This window comes from Eumetopias jubatus, unplaced genomic scaffold, assembly GCF_037043125.1.
Source record: "Eumetopias jubatus isolate StellerSeaLion01/CBP00866 unplaced genomic scaffold, mEumJub1_p1.0 scaffold_7, whole genome shotgun sequence".
Classification (NCBI taxonomy): Eukaryota; Metazoa; Chordata; class Mammalia; order Carnivora; family Otariidae; genus Eumetopias; species Eumetopias jubatus.
Window position 1 is genome coordinate 99,949,070 of NW_028274813.1, and position 18,476 is coordinate 99,967,545.

Consider the following 18,476-nt stretch of genomic DNA (forward strand, 5'->3'; position numbering starts at 1 on the left):
CGCATCCAGCTCCTTGCTCGACGGGAAGCCTGCTTCTCCCTCTCCCACTCCCCCTGTTTGTGTTCCCTCTCCCGCTGTCTCTCGCTCTATCAAATAAATAAATAAAATCTTCAAAAAAAAATAACTGTTTACTTAACCCATGGTCAAAGATTTTCTCCTATGTGTTCTTCTAAAGCTTTAGTTTTAGTTCTTACATTTAGGTTTGTGATCTACCTCCAGTTCCTCTTCATGTAAAAAATGAAATAAAGGTCTAAGTTATTTTTCCCCCCATATGGATACCCAAGGAAAAGTTTCCCATTTGTCCCTTTGTCGAAAATCAATTGACCATAAAATATAAGGGTTTCTTTCTGGATTCTGTTGATCCGAATGGTTTTCCTATGCCAATACCACGTTGCCTTAATTAATTTCTAGCTTTACAGTACATTTTGAAATCAGGTACTTTGGTCCTCCAACTTTGTTTTCTTTTTCAAAATTGTTTCGGCTTTTCTAGGGCGGTTGCATTTTCATATAAATTTTAGGATCAGCTTGTTGTTTTCTGTAGAAAAGCCTACTGAAAAATTCTTTGTAATTATATAATTATTTTAATTATTACATAATTATGAAAAATTTAAGTGTGGAAGAGTTCTGTGATACACATTGGTGAAAGTAAATCTCTTTGTTAGTTGCAAGCCTACTGATATTTTGACAGAAATTGCTTTGAATGTAGAGACCAATTTGGGGAGAATTGCTATCTTTGCCATATTGAGTCGTTAATCATTGCAGAGAACCAACTCTCAGTTTTATTCATTTTTTTTCTCTTGCTTTTCTGTTTTCTGTTTCATTGATTTGAACTCCATATGATTTCCTTTTTTCCCTTGCTTTTATTTAGTTTGCTTTTCTCTTTCTAGTTTCTTTTTTTTTTTTAAAGATTTATTTATTTATTTATTTATTTATTTGAGAGAGAGAGTGAGAGACAGAGAGCACGAGAGGGAAGAGGGTCAGAGGGAGAAGCAGACCCCCAGCTGAGCAGGGAGCCCGATGCGGGACTCGATCCCGGGACCCCAGGATCATGACCTGAGCCGAAGGCAGTCGCTTAACCAACTGAGCCACCCAGGCGCCCTCTTTCTAGTTTCTTAAGGTGGAAGCTTAGGTAATTTGTTTGAGATCTTTAGCCTTTTCTCATAATGGTGTTTAAAGCTATATAGTGTCCTCTAAGCACTGCTTTAGCTGCTTCCCGTGAATTTTGGTATGTTGTGTTTTTGTTTTTATTCGGTTGAAAATATTTTAAATTTCTACTTGTGACTTTATTTTTGGCCTTATGTGTTATTTATAAGTCTGTTGTTTAATTTCCAAAGGTTTGGGATTTCCCAAAACCTATTTCTATTGTGGAGCTCTAATTTAATTCCATGTGGGTGGAGAATATACTTTTTATATTTTTGATCTTTTTAAACTTATTGAGACTCTTGTTCTACTAATTATTTAAGTCTCCAACTCTTACTGTTGAATTATCTTTTTCTCCTTTCAATTCTGTTAGTTTTTGCTTCAAGTGTTTTGGGGTTCTGTTGTTCAGTGCATATACATTCATAATGATAGATTGACCTTTTTTTTTTTAAAGATTTTTAAAATTTATTTATTCATGAGAGACAGGGAGAGAGAGAGGCAGAGGCAGAGGGAGAAGCAGGCTCCCTGCTGAGCAGGGAGCCCGATGCGGGACTCGATCCCAGGACCACGGGATCATGACCTGAGCCGAAAGCAGATACTTAACCATCAGAGCCACCCAGGCGCCCCAATATATTGACCTTTTTATCATTATAAAATGTCTCTCTTTTGGGGCACCTGGGTGGCTCAGATGGTTAAGCGTCTGCTTTCGGCTCAGGTCATGATCCCATGATCCTGGGATCAAGCCTCACGTCGGGATCCCTGCTCAGCAGGGAGTCTGCTTCTCCCTTTCTCTGCCCCCCCCGCTCCACTTATGCTCTCTCAAGTAAATAAAATCTTTAAAAAAAAAAAAAGTCTTTATAGTAATATTTCTTATCTTAAATTCGATTTTGTCTGATATTAATATATCCTCACTCTTTGATGGCAACTGTGTACATAGTGTTTTTTCTGGTTTTTTTTTTTTTTTTTGGTGATAATTCTCACTTAGTTTATACCTAAGTGAGGTCCTGGTGTACCACATGGTTACCAACTTTCGCTATTCATTGAGATTCTCACATACCTGCACCAAGGACAGGGTTTCACTTGAAATTTTATCCTAATTAAAATACATTTGTCATCAGGGTTCTAAAATGTCTGTACTTACGATGTTTAAAGAAAAGGATTATTCTTTATATCTGTTATTCAGGGGATGTATTGGATCTTTGTTGTTTTGGTGACTGACAGTATCCATCCAATTTCTTTTCTTTTCTTTCTTTTTTTAGAGAGAGAGGGCGGGGAGGGTGGGCAGAGGGAGAGGGAGAGAGAAAATCTTAAGTGGGCTCCACACTCAGCTCAGAGCCCAACATAGTGCTCCATCTCATGACCATGAGATCATGACCTGAGCTGATGTCAAGAGTCAGGCTTTTAACTGACTGAGCCACCCAGGCGCCCCTCCAATTTCTTTTGGTTACAGAAACTTGGTTTCCTTTTGGTATTTACTTTTCTTTCATTGGTTACAAACTAGATGGCTGTTCATCAGGTGCCTTATCACCTTTTTAGCTAGAGAGGATTGGAACCCATAAATTAAGCCAGAGCATTGAAACTCTCACTCCCTGGAACTTGAAACCTGAATAGAGCTATCCAAGGAGTGGAAATGGTTGGCAGCAGCTGTGCCTGTACGACACTGGCCAGTGTTCCTGCCCCTGAACTCTAGGAAGCACCTTTTATGTCCTTTTCAGTCTGCATCCCCAGCTGCCCTGTTGGTCGTGTGCCTCTCTCCCCTAATCCTTCCAATAAATTCCATCTTTTCCCCTAAGTTCGCCCAGAGTCAGGTTTCCATTGCCTGTAACCAAAGAATTCAAGTGACATCAGAAGGGCATAGGAAGTTTAAAAGATCACTGTAGATAAGCTACATGTTTTTGGAAGGTGGTGTTGGTATTTAGAATGATCTTTCCAGTTTTCTTTTTGTGTGCTAAAGCGGTTTTTTTTTAAAGATTTTATTTATTTGAGAGAGAGAGAGAATGAGAGATAGAGAGCACGAGAGGGAAGAGGGTCAGAGGGAGAAGCAGACTCCCTGCTGAGCAGGGAGCCCGAAGTGGGACTCGATCCCCGGACTCCAGGATCATGACCTGAGCCGAAGGCAGTCGCTTAACCAACTGAGCCACCCAGGCGCCCTTTTTTTAAAGATTTTATTTATTTGACAGAGAGAGACACACAGCGAGAGAGGGAACACAAGCAGGGGGAGTGGGAGAGGGAGAAGCAGGCTTCCTGCAGAGCAGGGAGCCCGATGCGGGGCTCGATCCCAGGACCCTGGGATCATGACCTGAGCCGAAGGCAGACGCTTAATGACTGAGCCACCCAGGCGCCCCAGTGCTAAAGCAGTTTTATCCCAGAGGCTGAATAACTTGCCAACCCCAGGTTGGCATCTTTACTAAATTGAAGAACCCCAACTTAAGGATTTCAATTTTGGAAAAGGGTAGAGATATATTAGGGGGCTGATATCCCTGCTGTACCCAAAATCTAGAGAGGGAGGTAGATAAAATCGAAGCAGTTGGGGATAAATCATGATTCTCACATTCCCATCCCCTTAACCAATGGCAAAGAAGTGTTTCATAAACAAATACAAACACCCCTATGTTTCATGTCAGAAAATACTGTGACCTCTCCATTCTTTCCACGCCCAGCATTTCCCTGGAGATAGTCAGCTAGCTTCCCTTTGCTCGTGTGGTCGGTAGGCAGACTGGAGACTGGAGCCAACCTATTCTGGCAGTACTGTTCTCAGGTAAAAGCATAGAATGTAACTGTGCCCTTAGAAAATCCTGGACTTGGGGCACCTGACTAGCTCAATCAGTGGAGCATGGGACTCTTGATCTTGGGGTTATGAGTTCAAGCCCCTTGTTGGGCGTAGGGCTTAAAATAATAAATGAAATTTAAAAATTAAAAAAAAAAAGAAAAAACAAAACAAGAAAACCCTGGCCTTAATTTTTGCTGTCATCATAAAAGGTGATAGTGCTTTGGCTGCAACTGTGGGGCCAAGGAATAATTTCCTCTCTGGTCGCTGCTATGTACTAATACAATGATCAAAACCATTTTAAAACATAATTTCTAAGCTCAGTGAAGCCCTAAATGCTATTTAATAGTTTTTTTCATTATAAGAAGACCTCTCTGTCAGCTCCTCCCTTGCCTTGAGTTCCCTGTCCCTAAAAGGTATCCTGTGCACCCAGCTCTTGCGACTGTTACCACAGCATTTACTGAATAGGACTGGCATTGTTTCTTTACAAGTCTGTTTCTCCAACAGATTGTGAACTCCTCAAAAAGAAAAACCTTGTCTGAGTCATCTATGTATTGTCCAGCACAGTGTTTGGAGCAAAATGCCATGAATGGCTTATTAAGTGAATAAATGCCCAATTCATAGTGAGGCCAGTTGCAGATTTGCTGGTAGCAGAAAGAGAAGAAGAAGAGACCCTGGAGTCATCTGTACAGACTGCAACCTTCTCAGATGAGGCATCCAAGGCCCAGGGAAGTGAAGGCACTTGTCTGAGATCTCAAGGCCAAGAAGTGGCAGCGCTGAGACTAAACCCAGATTGTTAAAATCCCAAAATATGCTCCTTTCCCTCTTGGAAGCTCTTCTAGAACTCTGATCTTAGATAGCCAACTCTGAAACGTGACAGGGAGTGCTTTTCGACCATTCTTTGCTTTCTGAGTATCTCTACCCCTTCAGGAAGATTTCTTCATGAAAGTAGGTAATTCTAGCTTTAGTTCTCACTGAGTTCTCTCCCACCCCATCATTCCTTTGATGCAAGTTCATTAAACTGCTCCATTATAGTTATTAGCAAACGTCCTTGCACATCCAGTCATCAGTCCTGTAGGCTTTTGCTAATTATTTTTCTTAAGGTGTGTTTTTAAAATGTGATTTTTGAGCGATTTACAATGTAGTGAGTTTTAAAGTAATTTCAGTTCTGCTGTTTTTCCATCCAAAACACATTGTATGTGATGATTATTCTTGTCAGAACCAGACAGTACTCTTTCCCATTTACATATATTTTTGGATTTGTGGTTTTGCAAATGAAAAGATGATTTCCGTTGTAGAAAGGAAAAACTGAGTAAAATCTGATTCTGATAAAAATGTACTTTGCATGTATGAGCATTTACTTTTTATAACTGGTAATAACTATATATCATTGTAAAGTAACAGAAGGAAGTTTGGAAATTTAATAGACTCCAATATGAAACACTAATTATATGGTTTCATATATATTATGAGTCTAAGCATGTTTACCCAAACATAACTAAAATTAGGAGGCTTGATGAGATATCAGAATTGCCACATTGTAGCCAAAATTTGTTAAAGTAAAACCAGGGTGTAGATTAAAATTTAAAAAGTACTAAAAGGAAGTCTTTATTTATAAGTAGTATAAAATTGGGATGGTGGGTATTATGCAAAGGCAATATTTGCATATTTAAAGAAAAGAGGTGTGAAGATATTCAAACCGTATTTAAATGACAGGAGAGATATATTTTTGACTGTAGATTCTTTTTTTTTTTTAAGTAGGCTCTATGCCCAGTGTGGGACTTGAACTCACAACCCCAAGATCAAGAGTTGCATGCTTTACCGACCGAGCCAGCCAGGTGCCCCTTGTCTTTAAATTCTTTTTTCTTTTTTTTTTTTTAATATTTTTAAATTTATTTTAGAGAGAGAAAGAAGGAACGTGGAGGGGGGCAGAGGGAGAGGGAGAGAGAGAATCTCAGGCAGACTCCCCACTGAGCATGATGCTCAATGTGGGGCTCGATCCCCAATATGGGGCTTGATCCCAGGACCCTGAGATCATGACCTGAGCCAAAATCAAGAGTCAGACACTTAACGGACTGAGACATTTAAGTGCCCCCTTGTTTTTAGATTTTTTTTTTTTTTTTGAGATTTATTTGAGAGAGAGAGAGAAAGCAGTGGAGGTGGGAAGGTCAGAGGGATCAGCAGGGAGTCCAATGTGGGACTTGATCCCAGGACTCTGGGATCATGACCTGAGCTAAAGGCAGTTGCTTCACCAACTGAGCCACCCAGGCACCCTTGTCTTTAGATTTTTAATGAATTTCTTCAGTGAATTGCCTGGTTTTAAAATTATTCTTATTACTGGTTTACATTTGTTTTTCAGTTCAATAAATACAATTTTACTGGGTATTTGTTTTGTTAAAATCTGTCCCTGTGGATGATTTTGTATCACAAAACTAAAGCAGTAGGCATCTCAAGATGTAAAGTTCACTCCAGACTCTTAATTAGAGCTATTTAAATTGAGACATGTTAATACTGTATCTTGGCAAATTTGCCTTGATAAGTCTTTATGATTCTCTGTCATGTGACTCTGATCATAGTACACAGGAAGAAAAGTAAAATATATTGTCAAACTAGCCTATGTGATCCTCAAGAGCTAGAACTGGATCTTAATTTTTCTATTGTTAGCACCTACCACACTGTCTAGCACATAGTAGGAACTCAAAAAATGTTTCATAATCAAAGGCTCTGGGGGACCCTGGCCCTTCCAAAACCCTGTAATTATTGCCCATATTTTATCAGCAGATTCCAGTATCAAAACAGATGACTCCTGTGTGGTAGTACATAGTAGGTGCTTGATAAATGTTGAATGAAAGAATTTATTGTTCTAATGCATCCCCACCCATTGTCTCCGTTGGCAGTTTGCCTTATGATGTGGGGAGTATGTTATCAATTATTTATTCCTCGGAAACATTCCACAAATCATCATCATCATTGTAAATTTAGAAGAGGTAATGTGGTCAACTATGAATTATACATGTCTAGATTATCTGTATTGTCTTTCATTTAAGATTTTATCAATCTCCAGAGGCCGACTCCTGATAAGCAGTCCATGGCCCTTTTGTTGGTGGTATGCTTCCCCTTCCATGACACTTTGATGGCTTGGGAAGTGGTTGAGACCCCCATGTGTGCTAAGGGTTTTCACTGTGTCTTTAGACTTTGGGGAGCCAGGCAGTGGGGTCTGCTACCTTGCTGGTTGGAATCGGCAGACCTACTCCTGATTTCCATGTGCTCAGGCTTCATGTCTGTCTGGTGTGGGGTGGCTTTGACCTACTTAGGTTAGGGGAAACTGTGTCAGGCCCTCACCTGTTGATTCGGTTGTACATGATTTGTTAGTTTAATAATCTGCAAATGGGCTACTGGAGAGTTTTCCCTGAACTCAAGTGATAGTGCAGAGTTGTGCCTTATTAGCTTGTCACAGCAGAGGTGTGGACAATCATGTTAACGTATAGTTGGATGCACAGATGGAAACTTGGTTTAGTGTGCATCTAGCACAGTCAGCAAAGAGAGTCTAGGCTGCCGGACTTCATATATTTTACCTAAACAGGGAATTTCAGCCTGCAGCTGTGATCTTTTCCCATTGGAACAGGTTTATCAGCAGAGGGACTTTGATGTTATCTGTCTTAGTCAGGGTTCTCCAGAGAAACAGAACCAATAGGTTATTTATTTATTTATTTATTTATTTATTATAAGGTATTGGTTCACATGATTATGGAGACTGAGAAGTCTTACCATCCACCATCTGCTAGCTGGAGACCCAGGAAAGCAAGTGGTGTAGTCCTGAGGCCTGGGAGCCAGAGAGCTAAGAGTGTAGACTTTGGTCCAAGTTTGAGTACCAGAAGTGCTGAGGGGCAGGAGAAGATGGATGTCCCAACTCAGGCAGAATGGGAATGCCACCTTCCTCCTCCTTTCTGTTTTCTGAGAGCCTCCTTTCTACCATGGCTCTCAAAGGATTGGATGATGCCTGCCCACTTTGGGAAGGACATCTACCAGCTCAAATGCTAATCACTTCTGGAAACACCTTCACAGACACACCTAGAAATAATGTTTAACTAGTTATCTGAGCATCCCTTGGCTCAGTCAGGTTGACATGTAATTAACCATACCATTATCAAAATTCAGTTTGTTTTGAGTCTACCCACTAGATGTGGCTTGTCATGTGACTTGACTCTAGAGGGAGAAAACAGTGAATTGAATGCAATTTGAGTATTTATTCAGTTCTGTTGATAGAGTTTTTTCAGTGTAAATTAACAAATTGGTGTTCTGCTCTCTGCCCTTGTCACTAATACATTTAAGCTTGCCCAAGTCCATCTTTGAGGACCTGATTACCTCTGGACACTGGCTAAATATAATCTCTGAGACTTGAATGTGGAAGACCAAGTCCTAGAACACGGAGCTAAGTTAATTGATCTCTGTTGGGAGCCAGGCATTGTTAGGAGCACTGGGGTTACAGCAGTGACTAGACATGCAAGGCTCCTGCTCTTCGGCCTGCTGCACATTCTAGTAGGGTTTATAGCCAGTAAACACTAAGTAACCAAGGTAATTTCAGCCTTAGTCTGGTGCTCTGGTAACATGAAGGAGAGTGACTGTGGGGCTGTTCCAGGAAGAGGGTGGGTTAGGTAACGTGTGAACTGAGATTTGAGTGACAGAGGGGGCCAGCCAAGCCAAGGTGGTGGTGTGGGGGGAGGAGACACACAGGGCAGAGAACATTCCGAGAGAGGAAGCTGCAGATTCCAAGGCCATAAGCAGAAAGAAGCTTGGCGTATTTGAGGAGCAGAAGAAGGACCAATGGGATTGGAGTGTCGTGGAATGAGTGGGGCAGGTGGGTGGGGTGTGTGGGGCTAGGACCAGATCTTTAGACTTGGAAGTTATTATGGGAAGTTTGGAGTTTGGAAATGGGAAGCCATTATTTAATTTTAAGCAAAGGGACTTAATTCAAACACTGGGTTCTAGGGAAACATTAGTGAATAAAACAGATAAAAACCCTTGCCCTCCTGTTGCTTACAGACTGATTTGTGTTTCAAAAAGATCACTCTGGCTACTATATGGGGAAGAGTTGTAAGGGAGCAAGAATGGAGGCAGGGAGATGGGTTGGGGGCTGCCGTGGCAGTAGAGGGGCGAGGTGATTAGGGTGAGAGGAGTCCCGGTAGAGATGGGGAGAAGTGGATGGGTTCTGGATCCGTTTCGGAGGTAGACCTGACAGGACTTCTGGCACATTGAAGGCAGAGAGACTTCGTTTAGGACTTGGCAAATTGTAGGGACCCCTTGAATGTCCATATGGAAATGCCAAGAAGGCAGTTTGATATGAAGCTGGAACTCTGGGAAGTTTTAAGTCCTATCGTAAAGATGAAAAAGCCATGTAGGGAGATACTATCTTAGGAGGCCCCGCCCTGTCGTAGTTGGGCCTTTCTCCAGGTGATACTGGAGTTATACTTTCTTTTCCAAGTCCTCACAAATCTGGGAAGAGTTGGAGAAGGAGAAACAAGCAGAGCTGTTTCTTTCCAGACCATCCGTAGGCAATACTAACTTGTCTGGGTGAGCGAGGTCCAGGGGTGGGCATGGGTCCATATCACCTTTGCACGCACAGCATGATACAGTGTTGTAGGGCTCATACGGGAGCGCCATTTCCTACTGTCTTCGGGAAGGGAGATTTTGTAAAGATAGGTCATATCTTAGAAAAAATAAATGAAGATTTGGGATATCACTTTTTCCAAGTGTCTCTTTGCTCTGTGAAACATTATGGTATGGTTTTAGGCCATGTGCTTACCGCTCTGTAGTCCGCTGCTGCAGCTGAGTTCCCTCCCTGAAGGCAGGCCTGGGGCACAGCACATGATGAACGTGCAGAAAAGAGGTTCTTGAATTGAACTGACAATAATGGAGTGGGATGATAGAGTAGGGATGTAACCTTTTTAAAGTAAACACATCGCTTTGATACATTGTTCCAGAATGACAAATTAGGGAACCTTACTGGCTGTACAGAGGGTTTGTTTTTCTGAGGCTTCATCAGAGAATTCTCTAATACCTTGTATTTTCACATAACTTTTCAGTAACATGAATATCTCATTAAGTTTTGATGTAATTCTTTTCTGTATTATTCAAAGAAAGCACTCCTGATACAATATCTTATTCATCTGCTTAAGAATTCTGAAAGTTAAATGGGCTTTTCTTATTTGTAAGCATTAAAACACACACACTCACACACACTTTTTTCTGGTTATAAAAATAATGTAAGGCCTTTGTGGAAAATATAGAAAAAGAGGAAGCAAACATAATCCCCCTCTAGAGAGTAGCAAAACGTTAATATTCTAGTATTATTTTATGGGTATCTTATACACAGCTAGAATCATGCTGTATATTCATTTTGTACCCTTTCTTTTTGCTTGATATTAAATTGTACACATTTTCTCTTATTTTTAAAAGCTCTCCACGATCTTCTAACTGGTTGCCTAACAATGTATAGATACCTTGGAAAATACTGGGTATATCTAACTAGGAAGATATCTTTGTGTATACGTTTTTGTCAGTTTTGTTATTATTTCCTTTAAGATTAATTTCAAGAGCTAGAGTTACTGGATCAAAGGTTATGAACATTGTGAATATATTTTGATGGATCATGTCCCAGAAAGATGTATTAGGAAGGGCCAACTGTGCATTTTTAATTTCGACATACATTTTAGTATTATAAATTAAAAATATTTGCTTTTTTAATATAAGAAAATGGTATGATTTTTTAATTTTTAATTGTCAATAGACTTCATTAGAGGAAGTGTAAGCTCACAGCAACACTGAGCAGAAAGCACGGAGTTCCCATAGACTCCCCGTCCCCACCCTTGTAGAGCATCCCCCATTATCAACACACCACAGTGGTGCATTATCATGGTATGCCTTTTATTTTCTGTTTCTTTGCTTACTAGAAAGATTGAACCTTTTAAAAACCGTGTTGTTTATTTTTCGCACCCCTTTTGTGGGTTGCTGTTCATTTTGTTTGCTTAGTGATTTCTTGATTGAGAGACAACTCAGACGAAGTAGGATTGGTTATAGCCTTTGTCATTTCTGTAGCATCTGATGCAGTGTTCTTCCAGGGGTCTGTGGGCCTTGAACTTCTGCATTTCTGAGCTTTGGCTCTCTGGGGGTGGGGCCCAGGGATTTGTGTATTTAACAAGCCACCTGGGGATTCTTACGCACCCTAAAGATGCTTAAGAACCCCTGGTCTTAAGCCTTATAATAAACAAAGGTTTGAAGCATTACATGTAAAAAGTACGTACTGCTTTCTATAAACTATAACGAATAAGTGTTACTTCCTATGAAAAGGCAACACCAGCGCCTTTTCATCAGTGGGAGAGTGTCAGAACCAGATTAGTCAGATCTCAAGTTTTCTTACAAGAATGTGTTCAGATGACTAACGTTTTGTCATTCACAGGTATTGTAGCTGGTTTGCATTCTTCTTAATAGAGCTTTCTTCATTCAGAAAAAGCTGGAAACTATAGCAAATAACAGATAGGTCTAGCAGTTCCACATTCCTTTCAGTGAAATATTCCGTTTTACTGTCACTCCCATCTCTACTGGTTCCAACCAGGTTTCCAATAGGGAAAACACGAAGGCCTCACATTGCTAATTTCTGCTTTTTTACCAGGGAGTTTGAAAATCCTAAAAAATGTATGTAAGTGCAGTTGTCTGCATACTTAAAAAAGAACAGTTGAGAAAAGGCAGCACAGAAACAACTTAGGTACATCTGTGCACAAGTCTGTGTGTTGTGCTGTGTGCGCCACAAGGGTGGCTACCCTCTGTCACCATGCGATGCTATTACAGTGTCAGTGATTGTATCCCCCAGGCTGTGCCTTTTATCCTGGTGATGTACTCATTCCATACCTGGAAGCCTGTGCCCCTCACTCCCCTTCATCCCTTTTTGCCCATCCCCCACCCCTCCCCTGTGGCAACCATGTTTGTTCTTTACTTATGGGTCTATTTCTGCTTTTTATTTGTTTGTTTGCTCGTTTGCTTTGTTTTTCCACTGTGAGGACACAGTGAGAAGGAAGGCAGACAGCCATCTGCAAGCCAGGGAAAGGACCCCCCCCACCACCACCGGAACAGACTGTGCTGGCACCCTGATCTCAGACTTCCCAGCCTTAGAACTTCGAGAAATAGATGTTTGTTGTTCAAATGCCACTCAGTCTGTGGCATTTTGTTCTTGTAGCCCCAGCTGACTAAGACAGGACGCTTAAAGAGATCTGGGTACGACATAAAATTTCTCCCTCGAACTTAAATTTTTTAAAAGTCAGTGGATGAGCTAGAGGCAAGAATGATTACGTTCATGAATTAGTTGCCCACAAGGCAAAGTAGAAGAGATGCTGGAACATCAGGGCCAAATACAAAGAGAGAGAAACCATGAGGGGAAAGATAGAAGACTCAGGGGACAGATCTAGGGCATGTGAATAATCGGAGTTCCAGAAGGAGACAAAGAAACAGATGGAGAAGAAACAATAGCTACTACACAGAAGAAGAATCTGAGACAACAGATTGAAAATTTCACTGAGTTCCAGGTAGAATTGAAATTAAAAAAAAAAAATCCACACTTAAGTACATTCTGATAAAACTGAACTCCAAAATAGAGGAACAAAATCTTACAAACTTCTAGGTATAAGGAGCTGAGAAATGTAGAGAGGAAGAAGCACCAGACCTGTCAGTCTCGAAGTTCCCTGGGATGAAAGGCCTTGAAGTCAAGAATTCCATACCCTTTTGCGGCGCCTGGGTGGCTCAGTTGGTTAAGCGACTGCCTTCGGCTCAGATCATGATCCTGGAGTCCTGGGATCGAGCCCCGCATCCGGCTCCCTGCTCGGCAGGAAGCCTGCTTCTCCCTCTCCCACTCCCCCTGCTTGTGTTCCCTCTCTCTCTGTCTCTCTCTCTCTGTCTCTCTCTCTCTCTGTCAATTAAATAAATAAAATCTTTAAAAAAAAAAAAAAGAATTCCATACCCTTTCGATTGATACCTACCCTTCAGGGTGAGGGAAGGAGGATTATCAATGTGGCAGGGATTCAGTCTTTATCCAAGCGCCTGATCTAAGGAAAGCGTTAGGGAGTCTACACAGAGACCCTAAGATAGGGGAAAATGAAAAGGAGAAGCCCAAAGGTAGTCAGTGATCCACAAAACAAGACCTAGAGTATTTCATGTAAATGGCTATTGAAGGATGCCCGGGACTGGGTAACAGAAGCGCTGAAAAAAGAAGAAAAAATTATTGAAATAGAAGCGACATTTTACAAGCAAAATTCTAATTATAACCCAACTAGAAGTCCCAAGTTATTTTAGCAAAGTCGAGTTGGGGTGAGGGAAGAAAAGTAAAATCCTTCCCAATAAGCCATTTGGGTTGGAGGGTGAAGGAAGGTGGGCGTGAGGTTTGCCGAGTGTCTCGTTTGGAGGAGGGGGAGGACCCCGTGGGAACAGAGCCTGGAGTAGACGCGTGTGGTTATGGACGCGGGGAAGGGAAGGAAGACATTCATGGACTAGCAATGGCCAGGAACATTCCCCAGTTCACAAGGGGAGGGAGGACGGTGAATGGCAACCCAATTAAACCTGTCAAAATAAGGAAAAGGAGCGAGGAAGCAGCATACATTGTCTATATAAAGCGAGATGAAAGGTTGAATGAAAACACAAACAGAGGGCAGTGTCATGATTGAAGGTGTTCTGTGGATCCAGAATAACTGTGGCTTTGGGCAAGCTGCTTAATATCTTCGAGATTTCACCTCCTATGAAATGGGTATAGTGGTAGTACCTGCTTCAGAGGGTACTCTGTGAGGTTTAAGTGGGTTAACATACCTACAGCATGCAGAATAGGGCCTGGCGTCCAGTTAGGCCAAGCAGGTGTTTGCTCTCTTATTTATAGAGCATGGTCACAATGTTAATATTAGGCGAGAAGAAACAACATTAAAAGGACCACATCAGAAGAGAAGGTTATCGTGTAATGGTTACGGCCACTGTTATCACAAATCTGTATGTGCCAAATAAGATGGCAGCTAAATACATAAAATGAAAGTGTTAAAAATGTAAGGAGAACTTGATGAAAATATTTTACAAGGGGGGAATTCATAAAACATCTTTCACAGATGGAGAGATCTACCAAAAATAAGTAAGATCTAGAGAGAGTGAATAATGGAATCAACAAACTCAGTCTTAACAGACAATATTGAACCTTTTGTTCCTGCACTGGTTTTTTTGCATGAAACATTTAATAAACATGTGCCACAAAGCAAACCCTAATATATTCAAAAAACTAAACATATCACAGACCATATTTTTGATCCTAAGCCAGTAAAAGTAGAAATAAATAAGAAAAATGACCAAAAAACTTAACTGCTTGAAAATGAAAAAACACAACTCTAATCCTTAGATACCTCAATGTCATCAGAGCAAAGAGGAATTCAAAACTGAAAACCGTAAAAGGGAAAGCACTTCACACCCAACCTATGGACACAGCAAATACTGTTCTAAATAAAGTCTTCATTATGAAGGAAGACATAAATAAAGGAACTCAATGCTCATCTTGTAAAATAGCTAAAAGAGTGAGTCAACCCAAAAGGAAGCAAGAAGAATGTAAAAATATGAAGCTGACGTTAATCAAATAGACAAAAATGTTTAAATGGTTGAAAGGGAAAAGATATAAGAAATCAAGGGCTTCTTTGCAAAGGGGAGGGAAGGTGGTAGTGGTGGTGTGGACAGCGTGAGGGACAGAATCAGGGTGGAGAAGGGGAGGACGGGAAGGAAGGCATGTAGGAAAAAATAAGGAAATAGAAGAAACGTCGGATATAACCTTTTGCTTTTGAGTGGTCTCCTGTGACCTAGGACTCAGGTTCTCTAGTCTGTCTGTCCGTCCGTCTGTCTGTCTATCTGTCTGTCTATGTCTGTCTGTCTGTCTGTCGTGCTTCAGCTTAACCTCTTTCCTTTTTGGGGAGCAGCATGGCAGAGCGGTTACAGCGTAGGTTCTGGAGCCAGGCTGCTGGGTCAGTCCTGGCTGGTCACTTGCCGTCCATGTGACTTTGGATGTATCATACCAGCTGCTTGTGCCTCAGTCCTGGCCCATAACATGGGGGTCCTGAGAGCGTGGATTTGATTTGGTGCATGGCGGCATGCAGCAGCACCAGGCTCCTCTGTCTGGTACGTGCTCAGTAAACAACCAGGGGTTGTCCTCACCATCCCCATCTCCATCATTCCTTCGAGGATTTCCCAGGATAGATGCTCCATGAGGCCACACTTCCGCCGGGCCACCTGATCTTCGAGCCGTTCTGCTTTCATTTAATGCCTTTCTAAAAGACACCATTCTGCCTTTCCAGCATAAATACTGTTCTCAGATAAGTGCTAGAAGAAGATCAGCATTTGCTGTCCTTGCTACATGCTAGGCATTATAAGTGCTTCCTATGTTCTATCTCCTGTAACATTCACAGTGCCCTGAAGAGTACAGTCACCTTTGAACAGAGGAGGACAAGGAAGCTAAGAGAACTTTACACACTTGCCCAGGATCACACAGCTAGAGGAACTGAATTTGGACCTGTTTGACAACCCCTGCCCATCCCTGTCCCTGCTTGCTCTTAATTTTTTGCTTCCTGATAAATTTCGGCAGTGTTCACTTAAATCAATGACAATTGAAAAATAGCCTGGTGTGGTAGGAAGAGCTCTGAACTGTATAGCAAATGTCCAGGGTCTTAGTCCCAGTCTGAGCTTTGCCCTGTCCTACAGCAGCAGGAGAGGGGGGCGGGTGGGGGTGGGGGGGCCTCCACCAAGTCACGTGACACCCAAGTCTCAGGGTTTTTAGTGGCAGATTAAGGGACTGGGTCTGTGTGAGATCTCAGGTCTCTCTAAGCCCCTGCTTCTCTGTACACGTGTATATCAGGTGGCTGTTAAAAAGGAGCCTCTTATGAATGGAGTTAAATGTTCTTATTTTTGCCAAAAGTAGAAAATGCTTTTGTGGCAGCATGTACATTCTCAGATGACCCTCTTGGTGGTTTTTTGTGTCGCCCAGGTACTCCAGGAGCAGATCCGGGCCCGGGACAACATCAGCTACGGAACGAATTCTGCCTTAAAGACTCTGGAGATGCGTCAGCTCTCCGGTTTGGGAGACCTTCGGGGAAGAGTGGCAAGGTAGGTGGTCGGATGTGTGGGACTGTATCTACCAAGAGCTGTTTTTCATCAACTCCATTTCACAAAGTATATATTCACAAAGCCCCAAAGCAAATTCTTTGTGTTCTTCTAGTATATCCCCTCCTTCGCCCGTAAAATCTAAGGTAGAATTTACACCTGATTATGAGCATGCCATGATTTCTTATGTTGCTGCAGTTGATGCTGTGTTCAGGGAAGTAAATGTTGACGGGAGAGCGCAGCTGACCTGTGTAATTTGGCATTCGAAATATTACGTTTATTGACCCCAATAAGATAAAGTTGAGACTTAATTTTGTGTGTCTCTTTTAAAATTTTCATTTTCCTTGTAATTTATTTTTATTTTATTTTCTGAAAATATTGGTCTGCCATAGATTAGAAATTTAGAAAAAGAGATCTTTGACCTCAGATAGTATAGAAGGCGCTGTTCCATCCCCTTGCTACTGAAAGCATGCTCTGTGGACCAGCAGCGTTGGAGTCACCCAGGAACCTGTTGGAAATGAACGATTTCTAAAATATTTATGGGCCGCTTCTGCCCTCTGCTGCCATTAAGAGTCAAGTACAAGTCTACACGGGAGCTGTTCGAATCAGGCTGATGTGAAAATGAGGGTGGTCTGTAAAGGGTTGGATGGAAGAAAGAACAGGACCCACAGGATCCAAAGCCTCTGTGGAGCAGAGGAGGGTAGTGTTGGGGTATTTGTGCAGACAGCACATGAAAGACCTTGAATGCTGGGCATGTGTGTTTGGGTCTGGTGGGTGAACATCAGTCTCATAGCACAGGGCTCCGTGGATTGAATGTAGGCCTAGTTGTGTGGTTTTCTATTCTCATTTGGGTCAGCTCCAGTCTTCTTAGTATGACCCTTGGTGATGAACCCCACTGACTTCCTTATCTCTCTCACCCTTGGCACTGTAACTTTCAGCAGTGATCCGCTACTTGTTATTCCCTGAATGGGCCATGCTCTCCTATCTGTGTACCTTTGCACATGCTGTTCTTGCACTCAGCATGCCTTTCCCCCTTTTTTATAACTTCTAGTCAGCGTTTCAAGTTCAGCTCAAGTGTTGCCTCCTCCAGGAAGTCTTCCCTGATAGGCCACTCTCCTGAGCTCCCCTAGCATTCTGTTCTATTGAATCTGTCTGTTTTCTTCGCTGTCTTGGGGCAGAGTACCATATCTTTTACTTTTGTAATATGTGTGCATAGAACAGTTCTCTGGAAAAGAGTAGATACTCAATAAATGTTTGGATGAATTAATGATCTAGAAAATCACTGTAACAGGACTGAAAAACCTGGATTCTTTTTGTGGAGATTGGCTTAAAAGCAACCCCTTTCTGCGATACCTCCCAGAAGAGTGAGGAATTAGAAGGGCTTCAGAGCTACAGGGCGGAGCAGGGACTTCTGGAAAATTTGAGGATCTGCCTATGCAACAAATACTTTACTCTGAAACAATCACAAACATTTGTTGTGAGCACCCCCTATTTTTGCTTTTTGTGGCTCTACTAGTCTATCCCCAGAATGCTAATGAGACTTATTGTTGAAATCAACTTACGTGAAAAAAAATTCATTGGCGAAGTTTTAGCTTTCTTGCATTGAATTGGAGGAGTATGAGCTTTTTTTTTTTAAGATTTATTTATTCATCTGAGAGAGAGAGAGAGAGAGAGTGTGAGCAGGGGAGGGGCAGAGGGAGAGGGAGAAGGAATCTTAAGCACACCCCATGCTGAATGCAGAGCCCGATGTAGGGCTCGGCACAGGGCTGGATCTCACGACCCTGAGATCACGACCAGAGCCAAAACCAAGAGTCGGATGCTCTATCGACGGAGCCACCCAGGCGCCCCAGGGGTATGAACTTTTTAAGTGATAGTCTTAAATTATTAGGCTTCTGTATTGTTTCAGGTTTTATTTTCTAGCGTTTATGGATCCACTGGTGATTCACTGATAGAAAGCAGGCTCCGCGGCTTCCCCTGTGATTCTGCGTGGAGGAGAGAGACGCCTTTTTACCCCACTAAGAGCGGCACACTCTGAACAGGACTTTCTCAGAGGGTTTCCCCTCCCCCCTAAAGTGGAGCTAAGGGAGTTCAGCTTTCCCATTCCTACTGGAACAGTTGGTCCGTTACTTGGCCTTCTGCTCAGCGGCCACTTCCAGTTTCCTCTACAAGGTCTGTTTTTGTGGCATCAGAGCCTTAGAGGAGAGATAGCTGCAGACTGAGGCAGACGCACAAATTCCCTCAAGGTAAGCAAGTCCAGGTGCACGGGAAAAAAGAGATAAATTAGACATTATCAGATTAAAAATCTTAGGCTCTTATAAATAGTGCTGCCACGAACATTCACATACAAGTTTCTGTGTGGCCATATGTTTTCATTTCTCTTAGATATACCTAAGAGTGTAATTGTTGTGTA

General features: G+C 42.0%; 1 protein-coding gene across 1 annotated transcript in view; it reads left to right on the top strand.

The window, feature by feature from the left end:
* Positions 1 to 18,476, top strand: part of FAM81A (family with sequence similarity 81 member A) — a 61,511-nt gene that overhangs the window by 7,112 nt on the left and 35,923 nt on the right. Inside the window, exon 3 of the mRNA XM_028099909.2 lies at positions 15,951 to 16,069. Coding sequence (XP_027955710.1) covers positions 15,951 to 16,069 — 119 coding nt within the window. The remainder of the gene's footprint in view (positions 1 to 15,950; positions 16,070 to 18,476) is intronic.